Genomic DNA, 16,616 nt, shown 5'->3' with positions numbered 1-16,616 from the left:
AACTATTAAAATCTTATAAAACTAGACAAAACAGACTGGTTAAATTGGCAAAACTGACCCACAATCTTATCATGAAAATACATTGTGGAAATTTCCTTTACCCTCAAGGATGTCTTGTTAAAATTAAACTGAATCCAATATTCTGAATGATGCATCATTCATGTCAGATACTGCTATTATAAGAAATTATAAAAGTATGACTAGAGTGAACATTTCAATCAGATATAATAGCTATCTCCTTATTTTAAAAAGAATGAGTATAGTTAAGGTGGAGTCTCACACTGATGAAATTTTTAACCTATTAGTCTGCTAACTGAAGATTAGGAGGTTTGCGTCTAAGCAGAGGTATTTGGACACTGAAACATCAGCCCTTCAAGTGCTGTGGAGTACAGCTTACACCCATGGCTTGCCCTGAGTTGGATGACAGGCACACGGTGTAGCCCCGCTTTGCAGTTTAGCAAGACCTTTCCAAAGCAGATTGCCAGGCCTATCTGACAAGCAGAGTGCTGGCTACTAGTTCAGCAGTTAGCCATTTGCAACACAGAGAGACTTCAGCAGCAAGTGGCATGGGTATTATAATTAAAGTAAAGGTCCTTGATGAGGATGTGACTTGCTTCAAAATGAAAATGTGTAGTGGGTGTGATCAGTAAAATCAGTTTTACCACATTCTGTTGTCTAAAATGTTGGAGAATGGCATTTTAAATTTTTGTTGAAAACTAACTTTTTTTTTCTTTCGAAATAGCATTTTTATTATATAAAAATGTAAAAATCCAGCAAAACAGAAATATGGATATATTTTCCTGGGATTTCACGTTTGTTGATTTTTATTCATAATCTCTTTTTCAATACAATTTACAATCTTGTCCCCACTCCCAGACTCAATATACAGGTGCTAAGTGGCAGAGAGGCCTGGAATAAATACATCCCCAAACCGGTAAAGCTGTGGAGCTGAGTGCATGCAACAGGTTCTATGAGAGCGGGGTGCCGGGGAAGGTGTCGTGGAAATCGAAGAGGAAGACCAGGTAAATGGAAGGTTTGAGCGCAAGTTCGTTCAGTCATCCTTGTCTTTCGCTCCGTGTTTAAGGATGCGCGTGAACTCGATGTAATTGAAGTTCCCCTTTTTGTCAATGGGGGCTTCTCTGTACAGCTCGTCCACTTCCTCATCCGTGAAGCGATCTCCCATGGTCGTCAGCAGCTCTCTCAGGTAATCTTCCTGAATGGTGCCTGTTGCTTCTTCATCGAAGCAGGCAAAAGCATTTCTGATGACATCATCCGGATCTGTCCCGTTCAGCTTCTCCCCAAACATCGTAAGGAACATGGTGAAATTGATGGGGCCTGGAGCCTCGTCCATCATGGCGTCCAGGTACGCGTCGGTTGGATTCTTCCCAAGAGAGGCAAGCATATCCTGCAGATCCTCCTTGTCGATGAAGCCATCTCGATTCTGGTCGATCATGTTGAAGGCCTCTTTGACCTCCTGAATCTGTGACTGGTCAAACATGGCAAACACATTGGATGTTGCGCGCTGAAGGCGCTTCTTGGTGGTCTTGGTCTTAGCCTTTTTGCTCGACATGGCGGCTGTTTGGGTAATTCAATGCCAGACACGAGATGGGACGCCCGGAGCGGAGCGAGCAGCGACGGTCTAACTTTTTTTTTTTAATGGTTGCCGTAGCATAGGGGTTTTGAAGGAATAATGATAATTCTGTAATATAAGTATTACATAAACTGAATAAATACCCCGATTGGCTTGCTTTAGCAATTTTTTTTATTCTTAAACCACATCGAGTTAGCTGAATAATTATGTTGTTGAAGTTATTTTCTTGCTCTGAGGGTTTAACTTTAATAATTACTGAGAAATACATTTGTTAATATTAAGAAAAAATTATATCAGGATGCATTTCAGAAAATGTTATACATATTTGATAAAATATACTAAAATTTTTGTGAACACAGACACTTTTACTTAGATCAAAAGACACTTTCCTTGCCACATATATATTCTATTCTTTATTCTGGTAAGTGAATTACAAAGAAGTTTTCTTAGGCAAATTTAGCATTTTGTCTTATTGCTTAAAAAAATACTTTACTTCAGTCTCCATTTTATTGTTCTTAATGAAATAAAATAGGAGTAATGTTTCTAATGATATTCTATCTTAAAAATAATTATAATAATTTAATAGCAAAGTATTTAATATTAAAGACTTTAGATTATGTATCTTTAAAAATGACCAAATAATTTATACTTTATATTGTAGCAAGTGTGATCATGTGATGTGAACTTTTTCTAAAAACTTTATTACTGATGATCAAAGAAATTATAGTATGATATATACAGTGAGTTATTCTTGGTAAAAGTCTACATCATTTATGATAAAAGTGTTCTATAGTGGTACTCATTTGTCAAAAGTCATTTTGATTGATATCTCTGTTATACTATTGGAACTGTCAATCAAGGAAATGGCATAAATCAGGCCCACTGAGTGGGTTTGACATATATCTCAAATTTCTGTAATAGGAAGTATTTGCGCAGGGGTGAGTGCATATTCTCTACATTTCTTCATGAAATGTTTCATTAACTAACCCCCATTACATAACTTCCACGCAGTGCTAATGATTATTTCGTTTTGTTTCTTTAAAAAGCTATGAAAATACTAATGGTGGAAAAATTTGGCAGGCAATATGACTTTTTTCATTTTGTATGTGCTAGTTATAGAGTTTGATGGATTATGTTGTGAATTACTATGAATCAATAATAAAATGAGGGTCTATTAAATTAAGTGTTCTTTACTGCTATATTCCTAAGAGATTCTAAGATGGCAAATAGATAAATATGAAAAAATGAAATTCTAGAATTATTGTTTTCTAGGTTTTTATATCTTTGGGACATTTACAATGAACAATATTGGTCACATTAACATATAATATATAGATTTTTTAAATGATAGAAATATTTGATTTTCACTTTGGCTAAGTTTAAATAGAGTAAGATTCTAATCCATTTGACTACTGGAAAGCTGAGCTACAAAAAAGGTCTTACAGTAAATTGAAACCTTTACAGACAGAATAAATATTTGTTAAATTTCAGCAACACAATTAGGATTGCATTCTTCTTCTATTATTAAACTGGTTTCTTAAGGATCTTTTCCTAATAGATATTTTACATTAGTAAGGCTTGAAATACCATAAACCTTCTGTATGCAGATGGCACAAACTTGTTAGCTGATAATGAAGCGGATCTGAATCATTTGTGAATGAAGATTAATGATTGGAGTTTTCTATATGGATTACAAACCAAAGTAAAGAAAACAAACATTTGTAAGATATGAAAACAATAATCTATAACTTATCAAGGGTGGTGGTGGAGGGAGGCAAAAGAAATGGGGAGCTGATATCAGGGGCTCAAGTGGGAAGAGAATGCTTTGAAAATGATGATAGTGGTATATATGCAAATGTGCTTTGACGCACTGAATTAATGTATGGATTTTGATGAGATGTAAAAGCCCCCAATAAAACCATTAAAAAAATTTTTTTTAAACTCCTCACATCTAAACCAATAGGTAAAATCATGAAGAATGAAGAAAAGTTTGAAGTTGTCAAGGACTTCATCTTGCTTTATCTACAATGCTCGTGGAAACAGGAGTCAAAAGATCAAATAATTATTTTCATTAGGTACATCTACTGCATAATATAAAATGTTGGGAAGCAAGGATTATACTTTGAGAAACATGTGCCTGAATAGTATTTTCAATTGCCTCATGTGTATGTGGAAGTTGGATATTAAATAAGAAAGACCAAAGAAAAAATTTGAACTAGTGGATGATATTGAGTACTACATGGACTATCAAAAGAAGAAACAAATCTGTCTTGAAGGAAGTACAGTCAGAATGCTCCTTAAAGACATGGTTAGACTTTGTCTCAAAAATATTGGACATGTTGTCAAGAGAGACCAGTCCCTGGAGTTGGACATCATGCTTGGTAAAGTGTAGGGCCAATGAAAAACAGGAAGCTCCACAATGATGTAGACTGACAGCGTAGCTGCAACAATGGCTAAGATGGCTAATAATGGGCTAAAACATCAGAACAATTGTGCAGATGGGACAGAGCCAGGTGGTGTTGTACATAGGGTTGCTATGGGTTAGAACCAACCCAATGGTACCGACAAACAACAAGGATTTAACTCTTGTTAGCCATGATTAGCTAGAGAAATAAATCCAGAGACATTCATATGTGTAGGAGAGCGCTTTATACATTGAAGTCATTGTACATGGAGAAAACAGGCCAGTTCAACTCAAGTCCCCAATTCCTTCTTCAGACTTACGCAGCCATACACAATGATGCAAAATGCAGGAAGATCACAGGCTAAGGGGAGGAAATTTTGTGGATTCAGTTTCAGTGGAAGCATCACAGGGCTCTCACAGGGCTCAGCATGGCTCCTCAACAGGAGGGTGAAGGAAGAGAGAGAGAGGGAGGTTCCCAGAATCCTCCTTATGTGGAGACCCTGCCCACAAGGAGGTACCATCAGGCTGTGACCTAAGTGACAGTCTAGACTCCACCCGTATACTTCAATTTGACATGAAATTACGTCACTATCAGAAATATTTTGTTTGGAAAAATAATTTTAAATTGTTTCAATCTCATTTATATTCTGTTAATATACTTTTCACTGCTTGGGGAAATAAGATATTTCCTTCTTGAATAGGTTAGAGATATGTCTTAGGTTCAAGTGTATTTTTAAATTATTTATAATAATAAAATATGCAATAGGATGATCATTTCCCGTTATACAGGCCTATTCAATATGTCTGTGTAGTTGCCGCCCCAGTGAAACCCCCATCAAAAAAAAATTTTTTTTTTTAAAGCAGGGTGACTCAAAACCTGAAGAACAAAAACATACACCAATGATATCCTGATATTTCAGAAGTTAGAACCACTACCAAACTCCACCCCTCCAAAAATCAAAAGAAAACCCCAAAGTCCATGGATGTGGTCCTGCCCCAACCATATGCCGGTGGAGCCACTTCTCCCTCCAATGCTCTGGAACAGAACAGAGGAAAAGGAGAAAGGTGAGCTGATATATTGTATCTGTACCAGCCCCTCAGTAACACAGCAGAGGTTCCTAGCACTTCTCTCCCAACAGATTTGTACTGCTGTGGTGGAGGTGGGGGTAGGGTAATCTGCATTGTGGAGGGGTAGATGTGACTGAATTTGTTTGGAAAATTGAGTTTCCAACACCCTAGTGTTGAGAGAGTTATATCCCACTCCAATGGTTATATCCCAGACAGATAGGAGAAAAACAAGCTGGATTCCAACTCTCAATACCCTGCTGAAATTCTCAGGATTGGACTGTGGCATGTTTTCCTAGAATAAAAGAGGGAAAAGCAAGCCCCAGGAGAGGATACAGAATGGGGTGAGCTTGTGTTGGGGGAAAACTACCATAGAAGAGCTTGAACTTTATCTCTCAGTAAACGCAGGATACAAGGTAGAATCACTTGCCTGACTTCGAAACCAGGAATTTAAGGGGATCAGTATTTAGTGATTTCCTCCCATAATTAATTACCAAAGGGATAAAAAGAATAATCTAGAACTGAAATGGGTTTATTGAAATTCATAAAGTCAATTGAAAATTTATTTTCTATTAAACTTTATACTTGGAATTTTGAAAAATTATTCAGGGGAAAATTCAAAATAAATAGAAATTACATCTCTCTACTCTTTGAGTAAGATTCACATGAAAATACTCAAGAGACTTATGAGTCTTAATTAGAAGTGATAGGTAAAAGTTGGCATTGCCAGTAGCAAAATAGAGCTTGAAAGCTATGCCCATTCTGTGTATAAGAAAAGAAAACTAGCTTTAAAAATAAAATTGTTACCATAACCTCATCTCCCGCTAGGGGTTCAGTTGTGATCATTTAAGATTGGGGTGTGTGTGTGTGTATGTGTGTGTGTGTGTGTGTGTGTGTGTGTATGTGTGTGTGTGTTGTAATGCATATCCACTGACATTGAGTCAACACCAACTCATACTGACCTTTTATATAATTTCCAATATGAAAATTGTACATCTTTATAGAAGCAGACACTCTCTGCTTTCTCCTGTGGTGCAGCTGACCTTGCCATTAGCAGCCCAAAGCCTAACCCACATCTACACTGTGTTAAAGAGCAAAGATGGCCACTTGAAGACGATGATGCATCTGACTCAATCGATAGCATTTGTAATTGCTTCAGTGAAAAAGAACAAACAGGCTGGAATCCGTATATATGAATAATGGTGTTGGTGAAAAATACTGAAAGCACACAAGGGACTACCAGAAGAACGCGCTCACCTGTCTTGGTAGAAGCATGGCCATAATTCCTCGATGAGGCTTCATCTCCTGAAATCTTATAAGTACCGCCCACTAACTGATTGCACCACTGAAGCTTTATCTCCTGAAATTTTAATGCTAACGAAGGACAGTATGCCTGATGAAATCAAGTGTCAGAAAAAAGGAGGAATGCGTCACTCAAATGGATCAGTACAGGAGCAGCAATGATTGATTCAAATATAATGATTGTGAGGATTGTACAAGATGGAGCAGCTTTTTGTTCTGTTGTACATAGGATCTTTGTGAGTTGAAACCAACTCAAAACTTAATAACAACAATGATATATGAGTTAGTTTATTGTGCTAACCTGGCTGCTAAAAACATGTGGGGCTAATTGGAGGGTGGAGGGATAAATGGCTTGGTTAGTCTTGCCATTCTAGTTCTCAGGTCTCTTGCTTTCTGATGGTCGGACCAGGGTGCAGATACCTTAGCCAGTGCCCTGCTTAGCTGGCAAAGCTCACTTCCTGCAAGACATCCCCAAGGAGAAGTCACATGGTCCTACCCTGATGCAGCCCTGGGTGCTGGAGCAGCCATGTGGAGACCCCTGCCAGCGCTGAGATGCTTACACATTCACTGACTCTGCTTTCCTCCTGTAGTCGTCATCATGGTGTGTGTGTTTTGTGAGATGGAGGAGGACTTTGTGGATTGGTGTTGGACATATGGGTTAATTTTGGACTTGTGGGCTTGGGCAGCACTGGGTTGGGATGTTTTCTTGATGTGCACTTAACCTTTATATAAAACTCTCTGTTATACATGAATTTCTGTGGACTTGCTTCTCTAAAGTACCCAGACTAATACAATATACATATAGATAATATGTATCTATATGAATATTATAAATTTCCAATGTTTTGTATGGGGAAAAGAGAGAGACAAATGGACAAACGGGTTAGTTGATTACCTATATTTTCCTAAACATTAGGCTTAAGGGATGAATTATTGTGAGGGAATGGATGTCATATCTGCTTTTCTCATATTCCTCCTTCATAAAGGTGACATGAGATAAGGCAAACACAGAATATGAATGTAAATATGTAAATGGAGTACTGAGTAGAGAGTATTGTTTTGAAAAATAGTTCAATACATTTAAATCTCAGACTCATATTTATATGCTAAATGGAAGGAATCACATACACCAAAATCCATTAAGTATAAAAATAAAATTGATGATAACTAGACCTTTTTTTGAAATGTAAGTTATTTTCAAATTAATGAAATAATCCACTATCCATTAAACATTATCATGGGAAGTTGACAAAATAATAATAATATAAGTAATAATCCTAGATTTTACAATTTTGCAATTGAACAAGGACAGCTAGAGGCCCAGAGGTTAAGCTCCTGATGGCTGACGGAATGTTCAGTTTGAGCTTACCAGTTGCTCTACAAGTCTTGGAAACTTGATGGGACATTTTGCCCCTTGACTGTAGGACCACCTTTTGTTAGAATCAACTCAAAAGCATGCAACAATAACAATAGCAACAGAAATCTATAGCTCATATTAATTCAATACAGAGAAATGTTTATTTAATTCTATTATTATAATGAGAACCTGTCAGAGGACAAAGTTAAGAGCTTTCTAACATTTCCACTAATACCTGGCAGAATTTGGGGAATCTGGGTGGTACAAATGGTTGGTTATGAGGTTGTAGCCTAAACATGAACTGTTGGAAAGTACACAGGTGCTCTGTAGGAGGAAGGTCTGGTAAGCTGCTCTCCTCAGGTTTCTACCAAATAAGTAAAACAAAACAAAAACCCAATGTTGTGGAATATAGACTAGAATCTGAGTAATAGTCATCCTACATAGATTTTACAAGACTATACATTCTTATAGAGCACCTCTTGGTTTTGAATACTTATGATTCACAGTCCAACATTTAACTCACAATGCCACCAGGGCGCTTTTCCTTAAAAATGCCAGCCAAATTTAAAAAAAAGGTAGCCAAGAAAACCCAGTGAGAACAATTGTACTCTGAGCAAGTGTGTTTATTATAGAGGATCATGTAATTAGATTTCAACTAAAGAAAGATTACTCATGGACTGTATAATTAACAAGTCACTGAAATAGACTAGATGAGATGAAGAATTATATTGTAGTGTGCCAATTGAGAATGTTTAGGAAACAAAATATACATACAGACCTATTATTAAAAAACATAGTAAATAAAAAATTGTGGATGATGAGAAGAAATGAAAATTTTCTACTTTGATCATTGGACAAAATCTAACAATTAGATTTTTTTTAAGTAAGAAAAAATGTCAAGTTCTAAATATAAAATCACAATTTTACATAAAATAATGGAAAATAAACCTAAAACTGCAATATGTTAAAATAGAATAGAATTATTGGCATATAATTGGTGTATATATATATATATATATATATATATATATATATATATACTGCTTACTTACTTACTGCTTGTTTATTCACTGCTATAGAGTTGATGCTGAGACTGCCGTTCTTTTGTTTCCATTTTAAAATGAAAATATTTAATGCATTTGAATTCAACAATTTTTAAGTGTTTTTCAATAAAATAACCAGTGAACTTCTCTGTGGTAGCAAAGATTTTAATTCTCTGTCCCATTATAAATTAATGTAAATATCTGGAAATATTTTCAAGATTTAAAAATAATTATTTTATTGGGGGCTCGTACAACTCTTATCACAATCCATACATCAATTGAATCAGGCATGTTTGCCCTCATTCTTTTCTAGACATTTACTTTCTATTGAGCCCTTGATATTGGCTCTTTTTATTTATCTCTCCCTCCCCCCCACCCGTATAACCCCCTGATAAATTGTACCTTGTTATTATTTTCATCTCTCGCACTGACTGCTCTCTCCCCACCCCCATGTTCTAACCAATCAGCAGATTGAGATGTTTACCCTCCCGACACAATTGCTGAAAACAAAACAGGTGCATAAGCAAATGTAGTGAAGAAGACAATGGTGCCCAGCTATTAAAAGACATAGTATCTGGGGTCTTAAAAGCTTGAAATTACACAAGCTGCCATTCAGCAGTGAAGCAACAAGTCCACATGGAAGAGCACACAACCGGTGTGATCATGAGGAGTCATAGGGACTGGGTAATAGGCATCAGCAGACACATAACAAGTAAAAATATATTGTTGAGAATGAGGGGCCCTGGAGCAGAGATCCAAAGCCCATCTGTAGACAGTGGAACAATCTCCCCCACAGAGGGGCCACAGGGAAGGGATGAGTCACCAGGGTGCAGTGAAGCATCAATGAAACACACTATATTCCTCTGGTTCCTTGAGGCTTCTTCAGCCCCCACTGCCATGACCCCAGTGCTGTTTCTCAATTCAGACTAGACCAGAACACGTACACAGGTATAGAAAGGGTGGGGAGCTCATGACACACAGAATCCATGGAACGGGAATTGGATAGTGATACCAGAAGGGTAGAGGGAAGAGAGGTAGAGGAAGGGAGAAAGAGGGAACTGATCATAATGATTGTCATATAACCATACACCCCGCTACAGGGGAAAGAACAACAGAAAACATGAGGGAAGGGAGACAGCGGTTGGTGAGAGATGAAAATAATAACAATTTACAGTCTATCAGGGGGTTATGTGGGAGGGTGGAGGGAGTGAGGTTAGAAGAGCTGATACCAAGGGCTCAATAGAAAGTGAATGTCTAGAAAAGAATGAGGGCAACATATATACAAACATGCTTGATTCAATTGGTATATGGATTGTGATGAGTTTTATGATCCCCCCATAAAATGATTTTAAGAAAATCAGCACATCTATTTATTTTTATCCAGCCCTTACTATAACTATTAGCAAGTAGAAGAATTAATCAGATATTTAATAATTCATTAAAAATATATAATATGTATTTATTTCACTCAGTGATGCAAATGGTTAAATACTTAACTGCTAACCCAAAAGTTGACTGTTTAAATCCACCAAGTGGCAGCATAGGAGAAAGACCTAGAATCCTGCTTCTGGAGAGACAATAGTCAAGACAATCCGAAGGAGCTCTTCTCTCACATGGGCTGGCGATGAGGAGAAATCAATTCAATGGTTCTCAGAAACAACCAGGATCAAGACAAGTGCCATTCAATGTTTGTGTTATATGTTTTTAATAATGATCATAGAGCAAAATTATATAGAAACACTTAATTTTTTCTTGGAAAAAGGGAACATTTTCTTTTTCTCCTGTTTAAAGTAAGATAAAATGTTCCTAGATTTATTGGAATAATGTAAATCCCAGGGCTGGGCTATGTTAAGGTTTGAGAGAGAGGCTGTGGTTTTAAAAACCATTCAGAAACTAGAGAAGAGGAAGAGGAACAGATGTTTTTAAAATAAGACATGCGCCAGCCCCCAAATATTGACACTATCTTTTAGAAATTGCAACATGATTTCAGTAGGCTTGTGTATTTTAGCTTAGAGAATCCTAGATACGCAGCATTTAAAAACAAACACAAATTGTAAAACTATTTTAGAACCCTTGCGTTGTAGTGAATTACTCATTGGGCTGCTCCCTACAAGGTCAGCAGTTTAGACACCAGGTCCTCCTTGGGTGAAAGATTAAGCTTTCTACCCTGTAAGAAGAGTTCAGTCTCAGAAAACACAAAGTGGCATGGTTCAGTGAGTCTGGCCTTTTTATAACACGATTTTAGGAGCTTTAGAGCTAAAGTCACTAATACTTTCGTAACCCATAATGAAGACACTGCCTATATTATTATTTTTGCTAGTAATTTTTATGCCACATAGTTTTCCTAAAATATATAACTAGAAAAAGAGCAAAGATTAGACATTATATCAAAATTATTAGAATGCAAAATTATTTTCAATTTTTCTTTTGTTAATTTATAAAGTATTCAGAGCAGCTATCTGCCAAGGAATGTTATCTGCTAGTTTTGTCCGATCGTTTCCTCCTCAGAATGCTGCCCTGAGGTATAGAACATTCCTTGTACAGATTAGTAGAGAAAGAGGAGGAAGAAATATACTGATATAATATATTGCTTAAAGTTACATTATCTAGTAAGTGATAAAGTCATGAATCTTTCTAATAGTTTGACTTCCTTTATACTTAGATTATGAGTAAGCCTGACTCACAATGGGGTTGATGAATCCACTAAAGCTATCTTTTTTGATCTTTAAAATTTACAAATTACAGGCAAAAACCCTTCCCGGAACAAATAAATTTTCATGTATCAAAATAATCTTGTATTTCATCGTGAATATCACATTATTACTTTAGCCTCAAGGTGAAAGATAACTTATGGAAGTAGCCATGTGTGGACACTTTATGCAGGAAATTAAAAGTCTTATCTTTGATATTTCATATGTGTATGATAATTTTGTTGGTGCATGTTATTGGCAAAAGATATATGTACTCTCGTGTTTTCCCTTTTGCTTTTGAGTTCTAGTAAATGATAAGAAGTTAAGTAAATATTCAAACAGATTGCAAGTTGTTGAGCGGTTTGTGTTTGTATTTACTTTTTATAGTATTTTCCCAAATAGATTATGTCAATGTATATTTTGTGTTTTCTCCCCACGAATTTTGTTTAACTATGCTGAGTTAGGAAATATAGAATTGCAAAATTATATGTTTATCCAAATGTAAATATTATTTGACTCATTAAAATAAATAATATGTTAAAGAAATTTAGATAGCTCTCTAATTTAATCTTACACAATTATATCAATTTAAATTATAATAGTATTGTTTCATGTTATGTTGATTTAGTTATCTCGAAGTATCAAGCATATGTTATGTGACAAGATTTGTGATAGCTCTTAGTTATATAAAGATAAATACTTAATGTTCTTTTCACTACTAAGAGCTAACAGTTTAGTGAGGGGTGGCAGATACATAGATAGTATAATCTAATAAGGATTTGTATCAAGTGTACTGTGAGGACCAAGATCATAAAAACTAACTTTCTAGGGGTCCCAGGCAAATGCTCATGGTTAGAGTATTGTAATATTGGACTTGAACTAAGTGCGAAGGTCTTCTAGGCTTTCCAGACAAAGGATGGAACTCATATTCATGGAAAATAGGAGTAGAAAAGTCATTATGCTTTCTGATAAAAATTCAAAGCCTAACATTAAATTAACATTCAGTGGCTTCCTAATTTTCTAAGACAATTAATAAAATATATAACAGTCTGGGTGACTTAACAAAAGCATCTTCTCTCACAGATCTGAAGTCTGAGAACAAGGTGCTGGCTTCACCAAGACCCTCTGATAGTGCTTGGGTCCTTCCTAGCTTCTGAGGGCCCCCAGCCTCTTTACGTGCCTTAGCTTTGAACTATATTATGCAGATTTTTGCCTCAGTGTCTTTGTATGGCTTCTCTTATAAAGTTACCAATCATTGGATTTAGGAATATTTTATTGTCATATAAAAGAGCCCAGGTGGCACAGTGTTTAAATACATACCTGCTAACCAAAAGGTCAGCAATTTGAATGTCCACAATGGAAGGAAATATGTAGAAGAGCGTTTCCATGAGTATTATGCCTGGGCAATTCTACTGGACACTTTCAGTCTATCTTGTGGGGTCACTATATATCACAATCTACCGAATGGCAACTAGAAACCCAGTATGATGTCATCTTAAATTATTATATTTAGCAAAACTCTATTTTCAAATGAGGTCGCAGTTTGAGATCTTAGGTGGTCATCAATTCTGAGGGTCAACATTCAACCAACTACAGTGGCAAGGTTAAACTTGAGATAACCTAAGACCCGATATTTGCCAATTGTTGTTGGGTGGAGCCTTAGAAGGGGTTCCTACTCCTAGCAAATCTATGTTCAACAGAACAGAATACTGCCCAGTTTTGCATTATTCTCACAATTGCTGTTATATTTGACTCCATTTTTACAGGCACTGTCAATCTATTTTACTGAAAGTCTTCCTTATTTTTTTTCCCACTGACCTACTTTACCAGTCATGGTGTTCATTTCCAGTAACTCATCCGTCCTGATAAATATTCAAAATACATGATACAAAATCTTGTTGTCCTTGTTTCTAAGGAGTATGCTAGTTGAATTTTTCCAAGACATATTTCTTCCATTCACCTTAGTGACTCTACTACATTTAAGGGTAAGTTTCAGTGTCTCTTGGACTGTCCAATCTGGCCTTTTCTTGTTTTTTTTTAAATGATTTGTTACTTTCCTCAAACATGATGTTTTTTATGTCATTTCACAACTCATTCATTGGGTGTTAACAGGGGTAAATAAAGACAAAAGAAACAAAGGAGCCAAAGAGAAGGAAAATAAAGAAGAATGTTGTATTAGTCTAGGTACTTTGGAGAAACAAATCCACAGCAACTCATGTATAAGAGAGAGTTTTATGCAAAGAAAATGTGCATCACGAAAACATCCCAATCCAATGCTGCCCAAGCCCACAAGTCCAACATTAACCCATTAACCCAACACCTGTCCACAAAGTCCTCCACCTCACAAAACAGAGGCAATGATGCCGACTGCAGGAGGAAAGCTGAGTCAGTGAACAAACAAGCATCTCAGCACTAGCAGGGGTCTCCACACGGCTGCTCCAGCACCCAGGGCTGCATCGGGATAGATCCATGCGGCTTCTCCTTGGGGATGTCTTGTAGGAAATCCATCTTGCAAGCTGAAGCAGGGAACTGCTAAGGCAGCTGCACCCGATGCAACCATCCCAAACAAGAGACCCGAGAACTAGAAAGGCGAGGCTTCACCAACCATTTATCCCTCCGCCTTTCAACCAGCCCCACATGTGATTATCGGCCAGGCTGGCACAATTAACTAACTCAAATGTTTTCTTAAAAATAACGAAAAATAATAATGTAAGCATATCATAAAAATTACTTAAATACAAATGTAAGTAGTCTCTTCAAATATATACAACATTTTATAGAGAGGGCATGTTAATAATTATTTTTTAAAAGGTAAATTTGTAAGTTTAGTAGTATACATTTTAATACCCTTAAGATTGATTCTCATAGAGACAAAAATCATTTAAATTAGTCTTCATTCATATTAATTTAATATTTCAGAGATATCATACACATTCAAGATATCATTGTTTTAGTCTGGGTAGACTAGAGAAACAAATCCATGGACACACATATGTGTATAAGAAAGAGATTTATATACAAGAGGAATTGAACATTGAGAAAACATCCAAACCCAGTCCAGTCCAAGGGTGTAAGTGTGATATTAGCCCATATGTCTGATACCAATCTATAAAGTCCTCTTCAGACTCATGAAGCACATACAATGAACTCAAATTCAGGACAATCACAAGCCAGTGGGTAGAAAGTCTATGGGTCCAGTGATGTTGTAAGCTTCTCAGTGCTGGAAGGAGTTTCACTATGGCTTCTCCAGCTTCTGAGGTCTGGTTGTGTCCATGTGTTTGTCTTCTGCAATGTCTCCCAGGGAGTGGCAGAGAGAGAGAAGTGTCTTCTGCCTCCAAGGAGGAAGCACCAGAATTCTCAGGAGAAGGCCATGCCCACACAGAAATCTCATTGGCTATCTCCAGATTGACAGCCTAGACTCCACCTCTACACTCTTAGTCCTTAAACTGACACCAGATTAGGTGACCAACACAATCATCATTATTATAACTATCATTATTCTACCATATATCTGTTACTTTACCATAATACGGTGACTTACAAGTTATTATGAAATTGGAAGCTATGTCTTTATTTCATATGCCAGTAAATTCATTCCTGGTGGACAAGCTTCAGCTCAGCCACTAGACTAAAGGAGATTGGAAGAAGGACTACCAAGCTACCACATAAAACACTGGTTAGTGAAAATATTCCAAACAGCAGAACAACAATATCTGATGTAGTGTTGAAAGATGAATCTCTAAAATTTAAAGGCACTTCAAATGATGATTGAGAAAGTGCTACTGCCATAAGTTAGAGCAGCCATTAATGTTATTGATGAATTAGAGTTTGTGGGATATTAATTTGATGATATTGCATAAGTAAAAATGAGAAAAAATACCTGCATATAGAATATAAGATTAATCAGAATATGAAATGCAAGGTGGTACCCCCCAAAAAACCCCAGAGCTTTTGTAATATGTATTTTTCCCACTAGGCGAGCATGGAACAACTCACTTTGAGTGAGTGCACCAGTGGCATCACCTAGGAAGGTTCTCTCTGGTCACAATGAGCTTTTTCATAAAAGCAGTTTCTCTAGAACCTTGCTTTTCATGATGGACAATTTATGAGAACAGCATGTAGCTGTGATATTTTGTTTCCTGCTTTGGAAAAATGCCGCAGCAACTGTTGTAATGTTGAATACAGCTTATAAGGACAGCACTATTGGAAAAATTCAAGGGTACAGTAGTATTTATAATTTCTAAAAAAAGGTGAAATGTTGATTGATGACAAGTCATATTCTAGACATCCATCACCTTCCCAAATGGATGAAAATGTCAAATTGTAGTGCATTTGGAGTTACTTCAACTAGGTCAGAATATTAATCAATCTTTCTGTTTAAGGTTCCAAAAGCATTGTGTAACAATGTGTGGTGAAAAAGGGCCTGATTTGTGGACAGTGGAGAACTGGTTTTACAGTCCATTTACCATGACAATGCCTCTGCTCACACAGCCATCTCAGTGTGCCAGTTTTTGCAAAAACAGCATGTTTCTCTTGCCTCACCCACCTTACTCACCTGACCTCACTCCTTGTGACTTCTTTTTGTTTCCATGAATGCAGAGGGACATGAAAGGAGAGTGATTTGAAGACCTAGAAGCAGTGAAGAAAAAAAGGGGGGAGGTGCTGTCAACCATCCAAACAGATGAGTTTGAAAAATGTTTCCAAGAATGGAATAGCAGTTTCACAAATATATTAAGCGTAACAGAGAATACTTAGAAGGTTATAAAGTTGCTTTGTAAAAAAATTTAAATAAATAGCTTTGAAAAAAAATCCAATTTTTTGGGGGGGTGCCCCTCATATGCACTTTATAGATCTAGGAAAATTGGAAGGCATCAAAAATAAAATGAAACCTTATGATTGATAACCTAGGCATTGTGAACTGATATGGACTGATATTTGATTTTTTTAATATGGAAAATATGATTTAGTATGTCAGGGATTACAGTTGCAGGGAAATGCTATCACATTCATCATCAAAAATAAATTTCAAGATTTATCCTAAAGTATAATGATATAAGTGACTAGATAATAGCTATATGCTTTCAAGTAAGGCCAGAATAAAAGCTATAAATCAAATTATGCATTAGCTACTGTTCCTGAAGAAGAAGAGTTTGAAGACTTTTAA

At 36.4% G+C, this 16,616-nt stretch overlaps 1 protein-coding gene across 1 annotated transcript; it reads right to left on the bottom strand.

Annotated features, from left to right (window-relative positions):
• Positions 1-801: 801 nt before the first annotated feature.
• Positions 802-1,570, bottom strand: LOC101657522 (myosin regulatory light chain 12B-like). Its single transcript, XM_004706426.2, has one exon. It carries the CDS (start codon positions 1,568-1,570, stop codon positions 1,052-1,054), a length of 519 nt encoding a protein of 172 aa, XP_004706483.1. The 3' UTR covers positions 802-1,051.
• Between the last annotated feature and the right edge of the window lie 15,046 nt (positions 1,571-16,616).

The sequence above is a fragment of the Echinops telfairi genome, unplaced genomic scaffold (assembly GCF_000313985.2).
Source record: "Echinops telfairi isolate 266 unplaced genomic scaffold, ASM31398v2 ScPeMD7_6;HRSCAF=24_1, whole genome shotgun sequence".
NCBI lineage: Eukaryota > Metazoa > Chordata > Mammalia > Afrosoricida > Tenrecidae > Echinops > Echinops telfairi.
Note: the sequence above shows the minus strand (reverse complement) of the source record. Positions and strands in the feature narration are given on the sequence as shown.

Excerpts from the sequence above, each read along its gene's own strand:
- LOC101657522 (XM_004706426.2), bottom strand. The coding sequence starts at position 1,570 with ATGTCGAGCAAAAAGGCTAAGACCAAGACCACCAAGAAGCGCCTTCAG.